General features: G+C 41.2%; 3 protein-coding genes across 3 annotated transcripts; 2 read left to right on the forward strand and 1 right to left on the reverse strand.

The window, feature by feature from the left end:
• The first annotated feature begins 1168 nt into the window (after positions 1-1168).
• On the forward strand, positions 1169-4387 carry b3gnt2l (UDP-GlcNAc:betaGal beta-1,3-N-acetylglucosaminyltransferase 2, like). Its single transcript, XM_030765762.1, has 2 exons — positions 1169-1264; positions 2434-4387. Exon 2 carries the CDS (start codon positions 2704-2706, stop codon positions 4018-4020), a length of 1317 nt encoding a protein of 438 aa, XP_030621622.1. The 5' UTR covers positions 1169-1264; positions 2434-2703; the 3' UTR covers positions 4021-4387.
• A 1987-nt stretch (positions 4388-6374) lies between these two features.
• bckdha (branched chain keto acid dehydrogenase E1 subunit alpha) lies at positions 6375-14883 on the reverse strand. The gene is made up of 9 exons (XM_030765027.1): positions 14836-14883; positions 14228-14384; positions 12171-12347; positions 11793-11879; positions 11562-11670; positions 9933-10094; positions 8630-8836; positions 8083-8224; positions 6375-7913 (listed from the first exon to the last, which is right to left on the reverse strand). The coding sequence occupies exons 2-9, from the start codon at positions 14339-14341 to the stop codon at positions 7571-7573; spliced, it is 1341 nt and encodes a 446-aa protein (XP_030620887.1). The 5' UTR covers positions 14342-14384; positions 14836-14883; the 3' UTR covers positions 6375-7570.
• An 82-nt stretch (positions 14884-14965) lies between these two features.
• Positions 14966-17629, forward strand: exosc5 (exosome component 5). Its single transcript, XM_030766388.1, has 6 exons — positions 14966-15070; positions 15536-15649; positions 16526-16647; positions 16805-16945; positions 17103-17192; positions 17350-17629. Exons 1-6 carry the CDS (start codon positions 14980-14982, stop codon positions 17443-17445), a joined length of 654 nt encoding a protein of 217 aa, XP_030622248.1. The 5' UTR covers positions 14966-14979; the 3' UTR covers positions 17446-17629.
• The last annotated feature ends 2834 nt before the right edge of the window (positions 17630-20463 follow it).

The raw sequence follows: 20463 nt of genomic DNA on the forward strand, positions 1-20463 counted from the left end.
GAAATTGGGCAAGCACGCACCACCGCCCCACAAAAAAGGAAGGTTGGCCAATCTACCCTTATTTGTATTTTTTTCCTGCCTCTGTTAAGTCATGATAATAAATTTCTCAAGGGAAAAAATGCTGCAGCGGTTAGGTCGCCCATATCTTGTGAGAAAACCTTAGTTAAATAAAGTGGTAAGGGGGGCGAGGGCGTGAGGGTGAATAACTTTGTGACTACCGTCAGTAAAACCATCAAATTTAACAAACTGACCATAAGCATGGGTAACCATCACAAATATTTGCCCCGTGCAGTGCACTGTAAAATTAGTTTTCCCTCAGTGTGGGACACAGGAGGTTCTCACCAACATTTTTTTTTACTTTAAACAAAGAATAAAATGAAATCTGCAGGGAAGGTTGTTGGCCGACGTTAGAAGCAACCAAACTTCCGTTTTGCAGCCAGTTTACCGCTATACCTGTACGCCGTGACGAGTCGAGTCCGACAATTAAAACGTTGAAATTGTAAAGTGTAGTTTAAATTGCCCATTGCTCGGATTAGAAAAAAATCACGCCATTCTCTCAATTTTTGCGAAATTAAGATATTTAACACATTTTGAAAATCACCCGTGGATGGTATGGATCGTATAATACGGGAGGAAACCTGAACTGGCGACCTGAGAACTCCACAGAAAAAAATTGGTTAGATTAAAATGGAATAAACCGTGTAAGGTGAGCTGCATGGTTCACGGAATCTTATTCAAATGTTTGAAAGTGAGAGTTAAATGATCAAATTAATTACATCATAAATTACAACTGGCTGTTTCTGATTTCAGCGGGGTCATGTCATATATGATAGCTTTGGGTGGAATAAATAGGAACGCTCTTATGTTTAATGGCAGGATGTACTTTAATTCTTTTTGACGTTTCTGTTTTCACTCTGACCGAGCACTTTTTACACTAGCTTTGCTGTAGCCCCCAGGGCTGAAAACAGGAAGCTGTGGCAGTAAGAATTAAACATGGTATGGTTACCTTAGAAGCGTCGCAGTAGAAGGAGGACAAGGGTTGGGGTGGTTCCTTTGACACCAATTAGTGATAGCGCAGGTGTTCCTTGAGAGGGCACGCGTTGTGTGTGAACGTACATCTAAAGGTGTGGCACCTAATGTCCTTGTATCTTTCAAATGACATGGAAGGAGTGGCAACGATAAGTCTATATGAAGTTCAGAGGGAGTATTGCGTCGTAGTTTCCGTTCCAGTTTTCCATCTGCCATCAAGCCTGAATGTCCTCCGGTGAGTAAGCTGTTCTTGGTTGTTTTCGCGGGTCATCACGCGCAATATCTATAACTGATCGTTTTTGTTTGATTTGTTTCTTTGGTGTATCGTGTAGTTTCAGATGTTTTTTCCCTGTAAAACAACTGCTTTATTAAGTAAAAATAGTTTCAAAATATGTGGACATGCAACAGGTTCATGCGGTTAAATGCAACAGGTGGGACAGATTGATAGAATTCTTTAAAAAGGTGTATAAACAAATTGTCGCATGAAACCGAAAAACATTTCGTTTCCTCTGCTGGCTTCATAATGGGCGACGAATGTAGGGCGATGTCTTGTGAACAGTACAGCCGTATTTAGCAGAAACACACTGCTAAATACAGCTGTGTTTGCTTAGGCTGTCTGTCAAGGAGGAATAATGGCCAGGGCTCACTGGGCCCATGTCGTAGGGCACCGGGAACATGTCACCTCCATTTTGTGAGGGTTGTGGGAAATCTCAGGACCTTGACAGGACTATAAGTGTTTCGGTTATCTGTAAGAGTAGAGGGATCTGGCACAAATGCTGCCTAAAAAAACCCAACTGTATCCCCTAAAGTCGGGAGGTCTTTTGCTTGAGTTTGAGTTTGTGCTTTTTCAGTGGCTGACTACCAGTATCCAGGAATTACAACGTGAAAAAGGTTAAAGTATTTAATTTTAGCCAAATTTTCCTCACCAAGCTCAGGAAACATTTCTAGATCTTCCACCAACCCCCCACTTGCCCTGAAAACCACAGTCCACATCCCCAGTGTTTTTTTTTGTTTTTTTTTACCTAATGCAGTTGTATAAATTTTAAACATGAATGGGACCTATGGTGTGAGAAATGCTTTGTACAAATAAATCTATACTTTATGGATCCATTTTTGGTCCTTTTCTTAATACCTGAAATAAGTAGTAACATGAAAGAAGACTGAAAAGAGAACACTTTACAAACTTTTCCAAAAGTGAGACCGTGTAGCACTGCATCTTTGTGACTTCTTTTAATTCTGGAAGTGCTGGTTATGATTTACATTTTACACCTCTGTATTGTTTGAATAGTGGATGACATTCTTGTTGCTGACATCAGGTTTTGGTGTACTGCTTGAGAGCACGTCATGTGAAGTTGCGTTTCCTGTATGCCTTCTTAATAATTCAGTTTCCTTTTTCTTCAACAGATGAACTTTCTGACAGTCAATTCTCTGGAACTGGAATCTTTCTTAATGGCATTTTCTATGAAGTCTTCATCAACACATGAAACAGCTCAAGTTGATTAGAAACAAAGGGGGGGGAAAAACCCCCAACAAATTGGCGTGAATTCTCAAGGACCGTTTGAGAAGGCATCACACTTTTGTTTTAGGACAAACCAGTCAAAAGAAGGCGATTTTCATTGTTGATTGACTAATAGACAAATTAATTGCAGAGATTCAGCTTTGTATACTTTTCAAATGTATCGTCTCAAAGCCAGAGTAAAACGCCCAAAAGCTCTCCTCGTCGTGACACTCACTATGAGCATGTCTTTTCTAATACTGTACTCGATGCTCGACCTGCAGTATTCTCACGCTCAATCAGAGGTACTGGAAATTCCCCTTACTGCCACCCCTCTCAATGTCACGATTATGACCAAGACCTCAGTCAAAGAAAGACAGAAAACCACTGCAAGCCCAAATCAAGTGAGCTCTTCAGCCTCTGTTTTGGAGAAAGTCTCTATCTCCGAAACCTTCTGGAAGTCTGTTCCAAAGAACAGTGCTTATTGGAATAGGAAGTTTCATTCCATGCTCAGGGTTCTAGACCATATGGAGAATGTGACAAGCCATGAGTCACCTGACAGGTTTCACTGCATGAGGGAAAGTGATGAATCATTGCATTTGAACATCCCAGACTTCAACTCTTACCCTGCTCTTTATCAGGACTTTCTGCATAGTATGGCATGCCATGACTCACAGATTGTCATTGACCAGCCCAACAAGTGTGGCTTAGACAATGGGGATGATCATGTCTTTCTTCTATTTGCCATCAAATCCACTCCACAGCATTTTATGCAACGACAGGCAGTCCGGGACACTTGGGGAAAGGAAGGTGTTTATCTCAATGGGCTACGAGTAAGGACGGTTTTTCTCCTTGGCAGGTCTCATGTGGACGATCCTAATCTAGATAAACTCATTTCTTTTGAGGCTAAGGAGTTTGGTGATCTCCTCATTTGGGATTTCCAAGATTCCTTTTACAACCTGACACTCAAAGAGAACGTATTCTTCAAGTGGTTGCTGCAGAGCTGTCCCCGTGTCTCCTTTGTTTTTAAAGGCGATGACGATGTTTTTGCCAACACACATGCAATACTCAACTATCTAAAGACTCTGAACCCTACCATGGCATCCAAACTGTACACTGGTCAAATAATTTCGCAAGCCAGCCCCCTGCGTGACCGCAAGAACAAATACTATGTTCCACAATCCTTCTACGAAGGTGCCTATCCTCCTTACGCTGGTGGAGGAGGCTTCCTCTTTTCTGGTTCCCTTATTCATTCCCTTTACTCCATCTCCAGATATATCCCGTTTTTTCCCATAGATGATGTCTACACGGGGATGTGTTTCCAAGCACTTGGGATATTGCCAGAGAAACACAAAGGCTTTCAAACCTTTGACATCCGTGAACAGGACCGTGATAATGCCTGTGTGCACAGAGACCTGCTCCTGGTGCACCAGCGAGATCCTCAACAGACCACACGACTCTGGAGGGCCATGCATAGTCCACTCCTGACCTGCTGATTTACTCTCAGATCTGAACATATCCCTATTGTTCTGCTATGGCAACAGAAAAGAGATGCTGAGACTCTGAGCCTGCTCCAAGCCCTAGTAACTATGCTGTTATGGGTGAATGGCTGGTGACGGCTGGTGTCACTGTGTCAGACTTTGTGTCACGTTCTCTGGAAGGGTCCATGCATGAAATGTCTTTGTCTTGTTTTCTTGAATAATCTGTATTTACATGTGAATAGGTTTGGTGGCTTTGGCCAGAAATGAAGTGTGCCTCTGCAGCTTTCAGCTTTGAAAATATTTATAATTAGAATGAACTTAATCAAAAGAAAGCTGATGGGACAAGCTGCACATTTTTATGCTGTGTCTGAATGCGTTTAGAAATGTAAATATTGCACCATTCCATAAAAGTATCAAAACATTGTGGCTATTTCTTGTAGCTGTTTTATGATCTTACAGTGTTGGTAAAATTTCTCCGTGGCGGCCGCCACACAAAAATCTTTGCCGCCACGGCAAAAAAAAAAAAAAAATCAAGCCAGCCAATCAATCATCTAATCCAACGCCTTGGTGACTGAAAGCCCGATTCCTGCCCCGGCATTACAGAATTCTCTTGGTTAACCGCACTAATAGGCTATATTACATTGTCCTTTAGCATACGCTCTTATAAAGCTCTCTCCTTGCTCTATTAGGTCCAAGCTTAGTTTAGCTCTTATCCCGGCTCTCTTCTCTTTCAGTAACAGCCTCTCAGTAACTACTATATTGCAACCTGATCTTATCTACATACTTTGGCTGACTAAAGTAATATGACTACCGCCAATGGCGCAGACTTTTCTGTGGCTGCGGCAACGTGCTGGCACTTCTCTCACACACTGTACTACGAAGCGAGGTAACCAGTTTATCCAGATAATTTCTTGTTAATTTAACTCAGATTAAGTAGTAACCCTCCTAATAGAAGAGCCCTATGGTTTTGCTTTACTAGGACAATGAATATAGGGCTCCTATATTAGGAGGGTAACAACTGAATCTTAGTTAATTTAACTAGAAGTTACCTGGATAAACCGTTTACTCCGCTTCATAGTACTGCAAAATTACTGGCAAAATTAGCGTTTGTCCATGTTTTTCCCAACTTTTCCACTAACATAGAAATAAATGTCCAATTAATCTGTCCTGAGATGTAATAATCTGAAAAAAACAAACAAAAACCCAGCAAGACATTTAAGTACTTAAGAGTGAATTTTAACCGGGTTTTCTAGTTGGATTGATCTTGTTCGGTATTATCTGAGGATCTCACCCTTTACTGTGGTATAATTTGAGAGTCACAGCCTTACGGCGGCACCTGGTTTTCGTGCATTTTTACAGCGTGTGTCAAACACTGAGCTTATCATCATGTTTTTGTTCCAAGTGTTAACTATGAACCTTGGCTGGATAGCGTGGAAAGAGTTTGTAGATCAGGGCTAAATGAAGCACGTGGTGTTCCTCTTTACAAAGCACATCTGAGAACTTAATAAACCGCTGTCACCACTGAGGAGTTCTCGCAATCGATTTTAGTGAGAGGAAGGAAGAGGATTTAAGAAGAAATGAAACCATTTCAGTTCCGTCTTCTTGTCGGTCACTTTGCGACAGACGGCATCTTATAGCGAAGATTATATTTTGGCACAGTCCAGTACTGCTGCTAGCACCCCACTGTATATGAATATCCGTCTTTCATTTCTGTGTATGATGCGCACTCTGAGGCGTGTTTAAAATGAATGCATTATAAACGTCATTTTCTGGTCAGAATTTAAAAAAAAAAAAAAGTTTTCCGCATAAATAGCTTTAATTATAAGGTCACTATAACGACTCCATGAATCAGATTTTATTTCCTCTCCCACGTGACTGCCATATACCACCGGACATTTTTTGAAGATGGCCTTGAGTCTATGTTTATCACAGTTAAACGCCGATAAAACTCGTAAAAAAAAGAAAACAACAGGCCTCCCAGTTATCAAATATGACCACAGCAGAGGTGTCAGATATGCCACGGTGGCCTTTTCCTCACAGCTACTTTTAAGTAGTGGTTCTCGCGTCTAAGTGTTCTAAACTTTAAACCTCCCCTACAGGCTCCTGTGGGAGATGCTGCCACCGGTTCAGAAGGATACCACGCCCATCCCATCCCATAGCTCCGCCAGCCCTTTCCTGGATGATTTTTTTTGTGTGTGTGATCTGAATTTCAGAGAAACGTTTTCGGCCTGAAACGTACATAGTTATATTGCTGCTAATTTCAAAAGCATCATCGTCAAACAGCATTTTCCACTGACTTTCATTTGCAATTGGTGCTGTGTGGCAAGTGTCCGCAACCACGGTGCAGGTACACACTCAAAGAAAGACCCTTGTTTCCAAAGTTATTTTTATTGCGTGATAACCACATGGATTTTTCCCAATGCTCGAGCTACTGTGACAACAGTTGAGTCAGAAACCGTGTGTTTACTATGGATCTAAACCCACACAAGAACTATTTTGTTCCCAGATATCTGGATCAAAAAATGAAAGGATTTTACACTAAAGGAATTTTTTAAATCCGACAACAAAAGCAAAAACCATGGTTAAAGAAAACACACCCCAACCATAAACTAGATCACTTGTACAGCTATCTGTTTCTGACAGACCAAACAAGTTGAAGAAAAAAAAATGAAACAAAACAAAAAACCTCAACAAAAACAAACTAATAAATCCATCTGGAAAGTAACTGCTGTGTTTACTTAACACTTTTGAGATATTACTGTAACAGAATGTCTCTTTCTGTTTGACATCATGTCACCTAAAATATGAAGACATTAAGTGCCCTTAATAGATAGCATATTTCAGCAAGAAACAGTTTGTAGAAGCACAGCCAACCGCAGAAGGAAGTGATTTTCTAAATAAGTCTCAGGAGATTTTTGTGCAGATAAACACTGAAATAGCAACCAGTGTGAGAAATAACCGACTTAATACATAAGCGTGTGCTAATTGGATACTTAGCTTGTTAGCTACAGTTGTGGTGACATTAACAACATTGAAGTCTTTTTGTGCAATATCTCTCCACAAACTTGCAATCCACTCAGTATTTCAAGGCACAAGACTGGGGCAGGGAGGCCTCTGGTGGCAAACGTTATTTAACAAAACAACAACAACAACAAAAAAAACAGCCAAAGAACTTCCCTCATCAGCTATGATTTAATAAGATTTGTATGTATGATCTCTAAAACTGATAAGTCGATGCATAGGACTTCACTTGTGCACAACCATCCCTTCCAGATGAATGCCCCCCCTCCCAACTCCTTTCTCTTCCCAGCCCAATCTCAAATCATCCTCTGGCTCCTTTCAAAGATGTTCTTCCTGTAGGACTTCTGGCGCAGTGACTGGATACATTTCAATAATTTGAGAGATGTGCCTTTAAGCAAAGCAGAGGCTAATGTTGAGTTACTATCACATGGTCTACATCCAGCCAATCTCTTGGGATCTGCACGAGAGCTCAGTGGCAAGGGGCTAAGAGCTGGTTTGTGATTGGGCAGCCAACTCCCTCCTTCCCCTGGGGAAATGAGAGTGTTTATTTCTCGTAGATGTCGAGAGGGTAGTGCTCCTTGTACTGCTGGATGTGTCTCCACAGGTTCTCTTTTTGCTTGGCCAGGTTAGGGGTCATCTCCTGGTAGACGTCTGAGAACAGCTGGTCTGGACTGGGCTTCAGGCGTCTCTCTGCCTTCTCGAAGGCCTCCATCACCAGCTTGCGGGACTGCTTCCTCCAGGCACGCTCCTCATCCTCGCCCCACCAGCTGCGGGCCGTCATGTAGTGGCGCAGTCTGGATATGGGGTGGTCCTGTTTGTCCCAGTAGTTCACCTCATCCACGGAGCGATAGGCTGAGCTGTCATCACTCGTGCTGTGATGACCAATCCTATGAAGCAAAAGTAAAAAAAACCCAAAAAAACCACACACATACATACAAACACAAAGCAAAACTGTAAGTCCCACCCACTCAGAACATGAGTGAGAGTGAGGAATAACTGGACATTTGAATTCACACAGAAAGACAGCTGATTGGTGGGGGAGGTGATGATTGGCACCTGTAGGTCATAGCTTCAATGAGGAAGGGCTGATTCTCTGCCACGGCTCTGCGCCGGGCCTCCTTGGTGGCGTTGTACACTGCAAACACGTCATTTCCATCCACACGGATTGACATCATACCATAACCAGGGCCTCGGGCAGCTGGAGGGAAATAAAACAATGACAGCATTACTGCCAAGGTTTCAGTCAAACTAACCTGATTCTCACATCAGAGGTGTCCTAATCCAGTCCTGGAGTGCCAAGGTCCTGCTTGTTTTCAACTTTGGCACCCTCTGATGGGCTGTGGCAGAGTAGGCATGCATTTCTCAAGTTTAAAAAAAATCAACTCTAATAAAAGAGGTGAGGAGAAAATAGAAGCACGATTTTGCCCCAGCAGGACAGGACTTGGGACCAGACAGTAGGGCTGGTTATGGGTGCCCTTGTCCTACCTACGTGAAGCGCTCAATTAAGTGCTATAATGGCAGGACAATGAAGAGGCCAAAAAAAAAATAACCCCAAACAAAGAATTAAAATAAACTGAAAAAACAGAGGCTGGCTGCAGCTTACCAATGCCATCTCCCCTGTACTGTTCATTGGTGGGAGTTGAGATGGCGTAGCCATTGTTGCGACAGAAGAATATCAGCGGGCATTCCAGGGTTGCAGAGAAGTTGAAGCCTGCATGTGCGTCGCCTTCGCTGGCAGCACCCTCGCCAAAGTAACAGATCACAGCGCGGTTGGCATTCTCTCTCTTTATGGCGTAGGCTGCCCCCGCAGCTATAGCACGTGCCAGCGTACGAGAAAGAGAAAAGAACTTTTATTGACAAATTGATCCTTCAAGTACTATAGCAGTTTAAAACAGCTAAAGCAACTCTAACTGTATTTAAGCAGCCTAAATAAAACAATGCTTTTAAAATCTTGAAGATTTGCGCATAACAAACTGTTGCTTTACAAGCTAAGACAAGTTTTTGGATATGATTACAACCATAAGGAGAATAACACAATACATTAGGAGTATACTTAATTAAGTGAGTTTCTTCATTGGAAAGTTTCCATCCATATGGTCTTCTATTTCTTAATAATCACATGCTCCCATAACTGAACAGGACTTCCCTAATGTCCCCTGTGCTTGTGTTTTGTGTGTTAGAGCCACCCCTTTGTATGAGAATGGGATGAGAAAGCTTCAGGTAACTTATGTTGTTGTTGCTCTCTAACTGATATCTCAGTCACACCCAGAGAAGAATGTTTGACTCAGTCCAACTAGCTAACGTACTGAAACTGTGGCTAAATTAAACCTGCTTTAAAAATTAGTCTACAACATTTATGTCTCAGGTATGCGAGCGGACTACTTTTAAGGGTGTAACTCTTTATTCACTTCTGCATGACCTGACAAAAGCCATCTCTCGTACCATCAAAGCACAACTCCAGTTTATAACGATTTGTTTGGAGCTTTATAAAACAGTTTGTAATCTCACCAACGCATCGGTGTCTTGAGTTTTTAAGATTATTATCACTCTGTGATATCGTGTGTTACTGGAATGTTACAACTTACAGTCATAACATCCGTAACAACAGGAACATCTGTTTGATCTGGGAAGTGAGAGACTGATGCATGGGTACCACAATGCCGTGAGATATGCAATTTCACACAGTTACATAAACTACTGGTCAAGTCCTAACCCAATCCTTTCTTTTTCTCTTTGGATACATTCATCCTTTCACTCTGATCTTTGTGATAACTAGACAGGTTTGTGTGGTTATCAGTGAGTGTGATTGTCCACTAACCCATTGTGACCATGTTAAACAGGGTCATTATGAAGGAAGACAGAGTACTGAGAAATCTTGGCGGGGCGTGAAGCCACCGGCGTCTCACCCTGAGGGATCTGGGTGGCCAGAGGAGAGGAGATGGTGACAAAGTTAAGCTCTCGGCTGCCGTAGTGGACAGGCATCTGTCGGCCCTTGCCCAGGTCATCAGCGTTGGCATAGCACTGTGCCATGAACAGGTCCAGAGGGAAACCACGGTACATCAGCACACCTGTGGTGGGTGGGCAGGTGGAGAAGAGAACGGGAAAACAGAGAGTACTGTTAGTCTAAACAGATCATCAATCAGTCACAGTAAATTACCAGTCCTCACCACTGTTTCTGTTTGGTTCCCTCAGGAGTAATAATGTTATAATGTCTTCTTTCAATAGCATGACAAAAATGCCATTCAACTACAATCCCTGTGATATATCATACTCTCTAAGATTTTCCTGATAATTTCCCCCTGGGATTACAGTCCAAATTAGGCTCATTGAGAATTAGTGTTTCACTGCATTTTCAGGACTGTAAAACAAACATTGTGATGACTTCTTCAAAAGCAAATGCAGAAACTGAAGGATCTCCCTCTCTCTCTCTCACACACACACACAAACACACATTAAAAAAAAAAAAAACATGTAGGATGCACATTGGTGTTGCACTGTAAACCGGCACTGGAAAAGTAGTGTGGGGTTTTGAAATAACAGGTACATGAGTTTTGAGATACCAGCAATTCAAAAAGTCATTCGCATAGTAAAGTATTGATTGTCTGATCCGATTCAATAGGCCTCTGTCTCTTTTTAGAAGTGACGTTGTGATAATGGTATGTGTGATGTTATAATAATACTATGTGTGACACTGAAGGAAAAAACCCTGACTGAGTCTGTAACATGGGCCACAATAACAGAGAGGTGAGTTAAGAGCATCGGTGTAGTGAGAGAGAGAGAGAGAGAGAGAGAGAGGAGGGGGGGTGTAACTTTCTTGTTTTGTTCAAAGAACAGACTTAAAGAGATGGCGGATGCACCAACAACGCCTAAAACCAGTGACAAAGAGGAGGCCCCAAGTGATATGTGGATATTTTGGTTTAAAGTGGACAGAAAAGGCAAGTCCCCTAAAGACAGCAGCACTGCTGTCTAAGTGCCGTGTCAAAGTGTGCCTCCCAGACAGAGGGAACACATCACACCCGGTAAAACTCCCCACTTTATGAGGAATTCAAAGACTGATATTGTTAATTGTTGACTAATTCACTCCCCTGGTATTTTGATGAAAAACACACAGACATCAAAAGGTCTCTCATAATAGTAATAATATATAACAATATAAAGATTTGTATAGCGCTGACCATATCCTCCATGATGTAATGTGCATATGACGGTGTTGGAGAGATTGTCAGCAAACTGCAGAGAGATTTTTTAATCACGCATATGCCCGTCGTTTTATTTTGAATACCATTACTTTAATTTGTTTTTACTCTGTTACTGTTCTTATTGTTCTACACGTTTCTGTTTTGACTGAAAACATCATCCAAACAATTTGAAATTAAGCATAATAACAGCATTTAAGTGTGTCCCTGTTCTCTTTCAGGAAATGTATCGAAATTCATGACTTGATATCAGTATCAAAACAAAAATATTGGTACAACAATATTGGTACAATATCGGACAACAGTAATGCCCAGTGCACTCAGCCACACCCATCTCACCTGCCTCGCGGTACTGGCCGAAGACCAGGTCACTGGGATCCAGAGCGGCTGCGCTGCCTATGTGTGTGCCCTCCTCACCGTAATTCGTCATATAGAATGAAATTCGACCCTGCAATTAGAAAAACAGCAATTCTTGAATTGTCCCCATGTTTTCAATAACAAACACTATGTAAAACTATGGGACTTTGTCCCACACGGGAAATTACCTGTGTGGTCCAGGGGCACTCTTACCTGTCTCTGTGACTCGTACAAAATCCGATCCATGGTGTTTAATAGCGTCATCTTCTGGTAGAAATTCAATACCGTCTCTTTAGGAAGCTGACAAAGCGAGGACGGAGAGAAATAGTTCAGGAAGGTAAATATGAAGACTAACACATTCAAGGACTCGTCTGTACAAAATCACAGCGGAATCAAACAAAACAAAACAAAACAACAACAAAAAAGCATGCAAAATAGCTCAACACTGCACAATTCACATTGTACTGCCAAAAAACCCAAAACCAAAACCCCCCCAAAAACATAAAACCTAAAGGTCCTCTTTAGACAGAGCAGACTTTAAATCAAAAAGGTTTGCCTGTCAGTCTAGGTGTTTGTGTGTGATTTCAGTACCTGGGGGTCTTCAGCGGGGTTGATGATTTGGCCTTGTCTGTCCATCACTCTGTAAATGGGGATCCCGGAGATCACGTTAGGCTGGATGAACTCCAGATGATCCACGAATTCCGCTGACGCACCGGGAAACTGTGGCTTCTCTGCTGCCGAGTCGAAAGGCTGCTGTCGTAAAGCACCCTGAACCGAGAAGATACATATTAATGAACCAAAACCATTGGCCTGACATCTGTGCCTTTTTCACGCATCACTGAACAGGAAATTTCCTGACGATTATCAATTTACATGGGTACTTTCAAATGGAAATGCTAGCTATAACCTAGCCTTAAAGCACATCGACATATCACAATTAATAATTATAATCATAATAACAATGACAAAACCATCATGTAACTGAGAGAACATGGAACATGTTATCACATTAAAACGAACATACAGTAAGCCCCACAAGAGCTCTATGTTTTCCTGATGTAATCAAATATATGTGATAAAATAAATCAGTGTTCTCCACACTGAGTAACATAGCATTACAACAGCTACAATGATGAAAAAAAAAAGTGTTAGACAAAAAAAAATATATACTTCTTTGTGAATTTAGACTTAATGTGTTTGCAGCTTAGAAAACAACTGACATGTTACATACTCAACATCTCTATGATGCGTGTTTAAAAGTGTGATGAGTGTTCTTGTGTTACTGAGTTATGCGCCCCAGCTGTTGAAATCATAGTTTGCAAACAGTTTATGTTTTGATGGTGTACTGGCAGCAATTATCCATATAAAGCAGTTTGTTTTCCCTCCTCCCAAACTCTCCAATTTCTTATACATCACTGACATAAAGAGTAAATGAATAAATGAAATAACAAAAATTGGGAGAAAGAGGGATAAGGGGTGACTGAGGCAAAGTATTATTAAAGGACGTCACCCCCCTGTGGTCATCCAGTTCCATTACATTTACGATGCAAATAAATGAAAAACCGGAAAACCATACTGATTAATATGAATGTACCCTAATTTTAATACAGTTGTCTCAAGAATTTATCAAAACTACAACATTACGTTCCCTAATCAACATATCCATCTGCGCAAAAACAAGTTATTTTTTAGCTATATGAAACATAGGGAAACTTGCATAAGCTGCAGATGCTGAATACATGGAGTTGCGGACAGTGCACAGAGCTTAACTGTAACGAGTATACAGAGTTCTGAATTCATTTGAATTGAACATGGCTTTACAATGGCTGGTCAAACGCTCGTGACATAAAAGTGGGGTAACACTGGGGAAGTCAAATTGACTCTGCTTTGATTGTTCATCTACAGCCATCATATTTAATCATATTTGACACTGACGTTAATTTATAGCTGGAAACTGGTGCCTTTTAAATGTGCCATTCAGAGGTCAAATTAAGGGCAAATACTTAGATGAAGTTTTACTTAAACAGCTAATGTTTAAAGGGCAAGAAACAAAGTTAACCTAACGCAAGCGAACCAATCTAATCAACTCTCAATGCCTAGATCTCTATTTGTTGCCAGTGCCGCGAGGTGACATCTGTTTCCCCACTCCCCCAAAGCCAACCAATCAACGCAAAGTAAAATAATGTCACGGCACAGTGAAGGTTGAAATGCTGTGTAGGTGTTATTAACAATACTCAACTTAAGTATTCACAAAAAAGACACATGTGTCTTTGCTCAACATAACATAGTATAATCCAGTAACCTGCATATTCTCAAAGCTTTGTTTGAAAGATACATTAGCTAACCAAGATGCTAATGTAACGTGGAGAGCGTGTAGAGCTTCTGTTTACAAGCACATAAATAGAAACATACCAAAGTCATTGCTACACTAGGCCTTGGTGCAATTACTGATTAGCATGGCATTGCCAGCGTACGATAACAAACATCGCTTTTAACCAGTAAACTAACGTGACCGTTTCCATGTAGCCAGCTAGCTCGTATAGCACCATTAACTTCGCAAGCTCCGTAGGCTGACGTTCTCCTAAACGGAGAGAAACATCGAACATATACCAATTCGTGCTGTGCAAAGCTGTCCAAAACAAACTTACATTGACACGAAACGCCCTTTGCTGGAGAATTCTCGTTGCATTCAGTGCTGCATTCTGGCGAACTGCACGAAGACCAACTCCGTACAGGTTATTCGCTGCCCTCACAGCCGCCATCTTTCACCCCGTAGACGAATCGTTGCTGGTTACTTCAGGATAACTTGCATGAATAGAGACGGGATACAGCGTTATCCAAGTTCACTGAAAAGTCATGCTTACCGGCGGGACGCTTTCTGTTAGATCTCGACTTGCACTACGGAAAACATCACGACCAATGATAAACAGATGCCTGGTGAACAGTATGTTTAAATCAGCATCACAGGGAAACATTACACATTTTTGGATAACTACTGCAAGAGCAACAATTTGTCTTTAGCACGAATTTGACAGGTCATAAACAAATTATTGATTGGCGAGACTTAAAACGGAATGTGTAGCGTTGGAAATATATATTTTGCTAATTAATTGTGCCTTAATTACATCGGATGCTTTTTTCAGCGCCCAAATAGAGTGACACAGGCATCTGTGTTATGTATTTAACAAATTTTATCTTAAATTTGGGATAGACGATAGCGTTACAGGGAAAAATTCAGCAAAATCTGTAAAAGTACCTTTTGCTCTGCAGCGTGCTCTGGCGCAAAATATCCAATCATATTGCGCAATAAAGCGCAAGCGCGGAAAATCGTCATTATCACGCGTTGAAAACGATGACGATTTTAATATGCGACGAAAATAGAAATTCGTATGGAACCACGATGGAAGTGGAATTATGCCCGATTTTAAGGTCTTTTGGCAGTGAACAAAACGTGCTGTCCCGACCCGACGGTTCTGCATCGTTTGTTCAAGGTACTTAGCGTGCATTGTCAGTTGAATTTTCTCTGAATTAATGTTTTACACAGCTGTAGGTGAAGCTAAAATAAGCTACTGTGTCTTCTAAGTCCAACTCACCAGGTTGTTGGGCTAGGCAATAACCTGGTGAGAGCTAGGGTCTTCCAGATTGCGTTATTGAAGTGTATGAATGTTAGCACGCGTTCAGGTCATGTTTGACAAGCACTCTGCTCGTTAGATTCATCATAGATAGGTCTTTTGATATACACTCCTGTGTGATCTTGTTCAACCCCTCGGTCTAACACATCTTACACGTCTACTGAAGATTGTAAGCAATGCTTGAATATTAGCACCAGGGGTGTAAGATTTGGGATTGGACAAAGTGATACTGGAAGGTCGAATCCCTGGAAGATGTTCCTTACCACTGTTGGAGTCAAGCATGCCCCTACAAAGCTGTGTCGTTCTCTGTCCATTTCTCTGCAGGAGACACCAGTGTGTTGGCAGGAGTGTACGGTCCAGCAGAGGTTAAAGTCAGTAAGGAGATCTATGACCGTGCGACCCTGGAGGTCGTAATTCAACCTAAAGTGGGGCTCCCGAGTATGTAACGTGTTATTTACTGCCTCACTGTTACTGGAGTGTAATGACATTTCCTCCCCTGTGTTTCTCGCTCTCTGGTCTGTGTTTTGTCAGTATGGTTTCTTATTGCACAGAATGTTTGTCATGTTGTGATCAGCATAGTGCACAGGTGCTCCTCGACTTACGACGGTTTGACTTACGATTTTTGACGTTACGATGATGCAAAAGCGAACGCATTCAGTAGAAACCGTACTTCGAATTTTGAATTTTGATCGTTTCCCTGGCTAGCGATATGCGGTACGATACTCTCTCGTGATGCAGCTCCCAGTCAGCCACGCCGTCACGAGGGTAAACAACCGATACTCCACAGTGTACTGTGTTGCCAGCGTTTCTGAGCACGTTTAAGGTTGGCTACGCTAAGCTATGATGTTCGGTAGGTTAGATGCACTGTATTAAATGTATTTTTGACTTACGATATTTTCGACTTAAGATGGGTTTATCAGGACGTAACCCCATCGTAAACTGAGGAGCACCTGTATTGCAACTCTTAAGATTTGTGAAATGTTCATCTTTGTTTTGTTTAAAGTCAGCTTTTTGAATATTAAGAACATCAATCTATAATATTGTTATGTTAGTGTCATTCTGTTGTAGGAAGTAACTATTTCAGTACATCTGAGAGGCAGTATGTCCCTTATTACCTTGTATTTTGTACTGAAGAGGTGATTTTTTTTAATTAAAATAAGTAATAGTTTAAAAAAAAGGTTTAGAAATAACTAAATGCACTAACTTTTTGGGGTTTATGCAGTTGCTGGCTTTTGGCCACTAGGTGGCATTGTGGTACAGTGTAACAGCAGTCAGTCCTCAAACTCTTTAGATTGTGCTCTCTTAATTTGTCAGGCGTTAGAGAGCGTGCCAGAGAGCAGTGCATTAGAGAAACATGCGAGGCAGCTCTTCTTTCCACACTTCATCCTCGTTCTTCTCTCACACTCATCCTCCAAGTGGTCCATGATGATGGATCTGTATCCTTCAAACCACAGCAATGTGTCCCTCTTAAATATATGTGTGTCTGTGTGGTGAGTTTTACATAAATACACTGATGCCTTGTACTGACACATCATACTGCCTGCCACACACACACACACTCTCAAACAGTGTGAGTCCTTAACCCTCTCTCAGCTGCTGGCGTGTTACCTGAACGCTGCCTGCATGGCCCTTATAGATGCTGGGCTGCCCATGAGCAGCCTATTCTGTGGCATCACCTGTGCTATCAATACAGAGGGACAAATCATCACTGATCCTAGTGTGCAGCAGGAGAAGGTAAAGTTAAACTCGCCAGAGCTGCAGCTAACTCAAACAGTGACATTGTTCTCTCTTCATACCGAGTATCGCATGGAACATAATTAAGCAGTCAGATCATTAAAGTTACCCTTTGATCGGTGCACAATAATTATGTTTACTGTGTTTGTCCTCGAAGGAAAGTCGGGCTTTGTTGACGTTTGCAATTGACAGTGTGGAGCGGAAAGTGATGATGTCATCAACTAAAGGTTCTTTCTCAGTGAAGGAGGTCAGTTAAGATTAATTTAATAATATTTGCTTGTGTGTACTGCATGTAATGATTTTATTTTACTTAGTATATCACTGAGTGTAATCATTAACAAAGAACAATAATCCCTGTAATGAACAAACCATAAAATGTATTTTTTTCTTTCTTTTCCTTGTAGCTCCAGCAGTGCATAGCAGTCAGCCAGAAGGCATCAGAGGAGATATTCCAGTTTTACAGAGACTCTGTGAAAAGGCGATACTCCAAGATTATGTAAAACAAAAACAAAATCCAAACCTTTGTTTTACAGTTATTTTGTATTTTAAGACAACCGTGATCTTTAATGTGCCCATTGAGATGTTTTGTTCTCTTATTTCTTTGTGGACATGCTGCTGACTGTTTTTTCTATTAACGAGTGTAATTATTAGGACTGATGCTATGCCTCATATTAAATATATGATAAAATGTTTGAATATCTTTATTCCTTGCTTCTGTGACTCAGTTTGTCTAAATGAAATAAAATGATCAATCATTTATAATGAGAGGTGGTTATCCACACTTGACCTAAGAATGCAAATACGTACAGATTCTCTCTGCAAATGCCGATGTGTAATTGTATATAAGCGGGCAATTTTGACTCTACAAGTATCCCATTCTAATTTTACATTTCCCGCCCCATTGGAATCTTAAGAACGCCTCGAGGGCAGAGATGTTCTTTTATCAGCTCAGCAGTTATCTACCGAGGAACCCTCTCCTTTTTCTTTAATGTATACATTATGCATAACGCGAATTTCACCATGAATTGGGGATATCGACCGAAGAAAACTTTCCGTAATTTTCCGAGAACCGTTGCTTTGGGAGTTATTTTTATCGCTGTGAAAACACTTTAATAAAGCATTTCACTAGGCTGGGAGAGCGCTGGGTCACTGAGGATTTTACGTAACATATTAACATATATTTGCATTCATTACTATTCATGAGATATGACCTCACCGAAGTTGTGTGGAGATTTTATGAGGGATGCTCTTTTAAAATATTTGCTTTTCTTTTTCTTCTTTTCTAATTATTAAAAACTGTTTTCAACCTTTTACACAGCTGTCCAAACCGCTACAATTCTCTTATTTTTAGGCTCCACCACCGACGCAGAAGAAGACAAAGGAATTAAACTTTGAACGAAGTGCATTCATTATAGTCAGTTCGGCAGTTTATTTACATAGGCTACACACTTTTACACAACGTATTAGAACAAAAGAGAAACAAAGGGAATGAAATGAGGGGCAACAATCATTCCTCTTGACTCAGTCCAGACCCATCTTTTACTCTGGGTCCATTCTTAAGATTAATTTCTCAGTGTCTTTTTTCAGTCATTTATCATAAAAATGAACTGTGCATGAAATATGCAGCGCCTCTGCTCACTCAGAGGTACCTCGATATTCACAGCTATACTCGAAGCCCCTAATCAATATTCATCCGTTAACTCAGAGCGAAATGGAAAGGTTGTGTTATCTGTGTTACAGAACTTTTCCCTGCGTGATGTCACATATCGCTTTCGCTCGTGCTCCCCACTATGATATGACCTCATTCCTAAAAACTGGAAGTGCACCTGCCACAACGTGTTCAGTGGACTGCTGTTTTGTGGCTTTAATCTCTGCGAACAGGGGGAAATTTAACCTTTAAATCATTCGATCATGACATTTTTGAAAACAGGATCAGGATTTCGTTTTCTTCCTCTATAATTTTAAACATACCATTGGTAACACTGCTGGTGTCAGACTTTTCATAACCTAAATGTTAATTAAAACTAGTCCAGTGCTAATTTAGAGAATTTCCGCTCTGAATACTAAGCGACTGTTGGACCTTCTTCCACTTTTGTGCTCGTATTTGTGGCGGTGACGTCTTATATATTGACATCAAATGACCTAACCAGTAATCAAGATTTCATTTCCCTTCCTCCTTAATAACTCTGTTGTGAAATGTCAGTTTCGATGCAACCCTAACTCGGACAGACAAACGCTCCCTTTCATTCTAACAGATGACGCATTGTTTCTGGGCGCAGTAGTGAACTATTTGTTTGTAAAGTGTGTTCTCTCAGAGTGAATCTATTAATTAATAACAACGGCTCTTCAGGCAGACGTTTGATATCGGCATATTGCCATTACCGAAGTACCGTCAGACAAATGCAGCAGCCATTCACATCATACCTGGACACATTACTAAAAGTTATCCAGGCAAATTCAAACATACAGCATTTTTTTTGTAGCGCGGATGATTAGATAAACAAACATTGCTTCAGTGCAAAAATCACCATGCAGTTCTACTGTGGTAAAAAGGTCAAGGTCACCAAAACAGGTTTCACCTTGTGTTTGGTGGGTTTAGGTAACCCCAATATGGCTCATAGGTGTTCTGTCAAAGGTCCTCCACCATCCCAAAATTCCCTGTCGTTGAACAGATTTTTGTCATGATCTTAGAGCATGCCCTCAAATAAACAGGTGTGTCTTTTAGTTCAACAGCCACCGAAGCGAGTAGTCTAAAGACGTCAACACCCTGGGCTTATACAGATGAGCAAACACCTTCGCAGAACATGGAATATTTAATATATTAATATGAAGATGAGAAATGTCTTGCTCTGGGTTTTTGAAAAAGCTTTTTAAGCTCAACTATGGCAAGTGATATTACCAACAGAAGACTTGTAAAAACCGCCTTGAGTGCTTCAGATGGTAGTTGAAGAAAATGGAGAGTCGGTATTTGTGGAGGCAAGAATTGAGTTCCGTTAGAGTGGGTTCTCCACTCGACACTTGATGTGACTCACAGCTGAAGGTGTATGCCTGTGCTGTGCTGTGTGTTCTTTCTCTGCTGTGTTTCAACCATTACAGAACTCCTCCATTATAAATCATTCTCTCTCAAAATCCCTCTCCCGCAGTTCCTTTTTCCTACCTTTGTTTTCTTTTACTTCCGGCATCAAACTTGGTTGAAGATCAGCTGACAACAGATTGCACTTTCCTAGTTCTATCCTCCAGTTAGTGTTTGAGGACTACCTGATTTGGCACATCTTTACTCAGAAAAAAATTATTTCACTGTTTTGTTAAACTGAATGATACTCCTTTCAAGACTTTTTTTTAAAGAGTCTTTTGTTTTGTTTTTCTCCGGTGGGGAAACACATGGAAGCAGTACAGGTGTCAGTTTAAAGTCAAACCAGGCCTGAGGAGAGGAGTCTGTTTTCTGTGTGGGACGGGCGGCCGTGGTTTGTTCAGCGGGTTATGCCTCAGAGGACCTGTCCCACTGTCCAACACTGAGG

This window comes from Chanos chanos, chromosome 2 (genome assembly GCF_902362185.1).
Source record: "Chanos chanos chromosome 2, fChaCha1.1, whole genome shotgun sequence".
Lineage (NCBI taxonomy): Eukaryota > Metazoa > Chordata > Actinopteri > Gonorynchiformes > Chanidae > Chanos > Chanos chanos.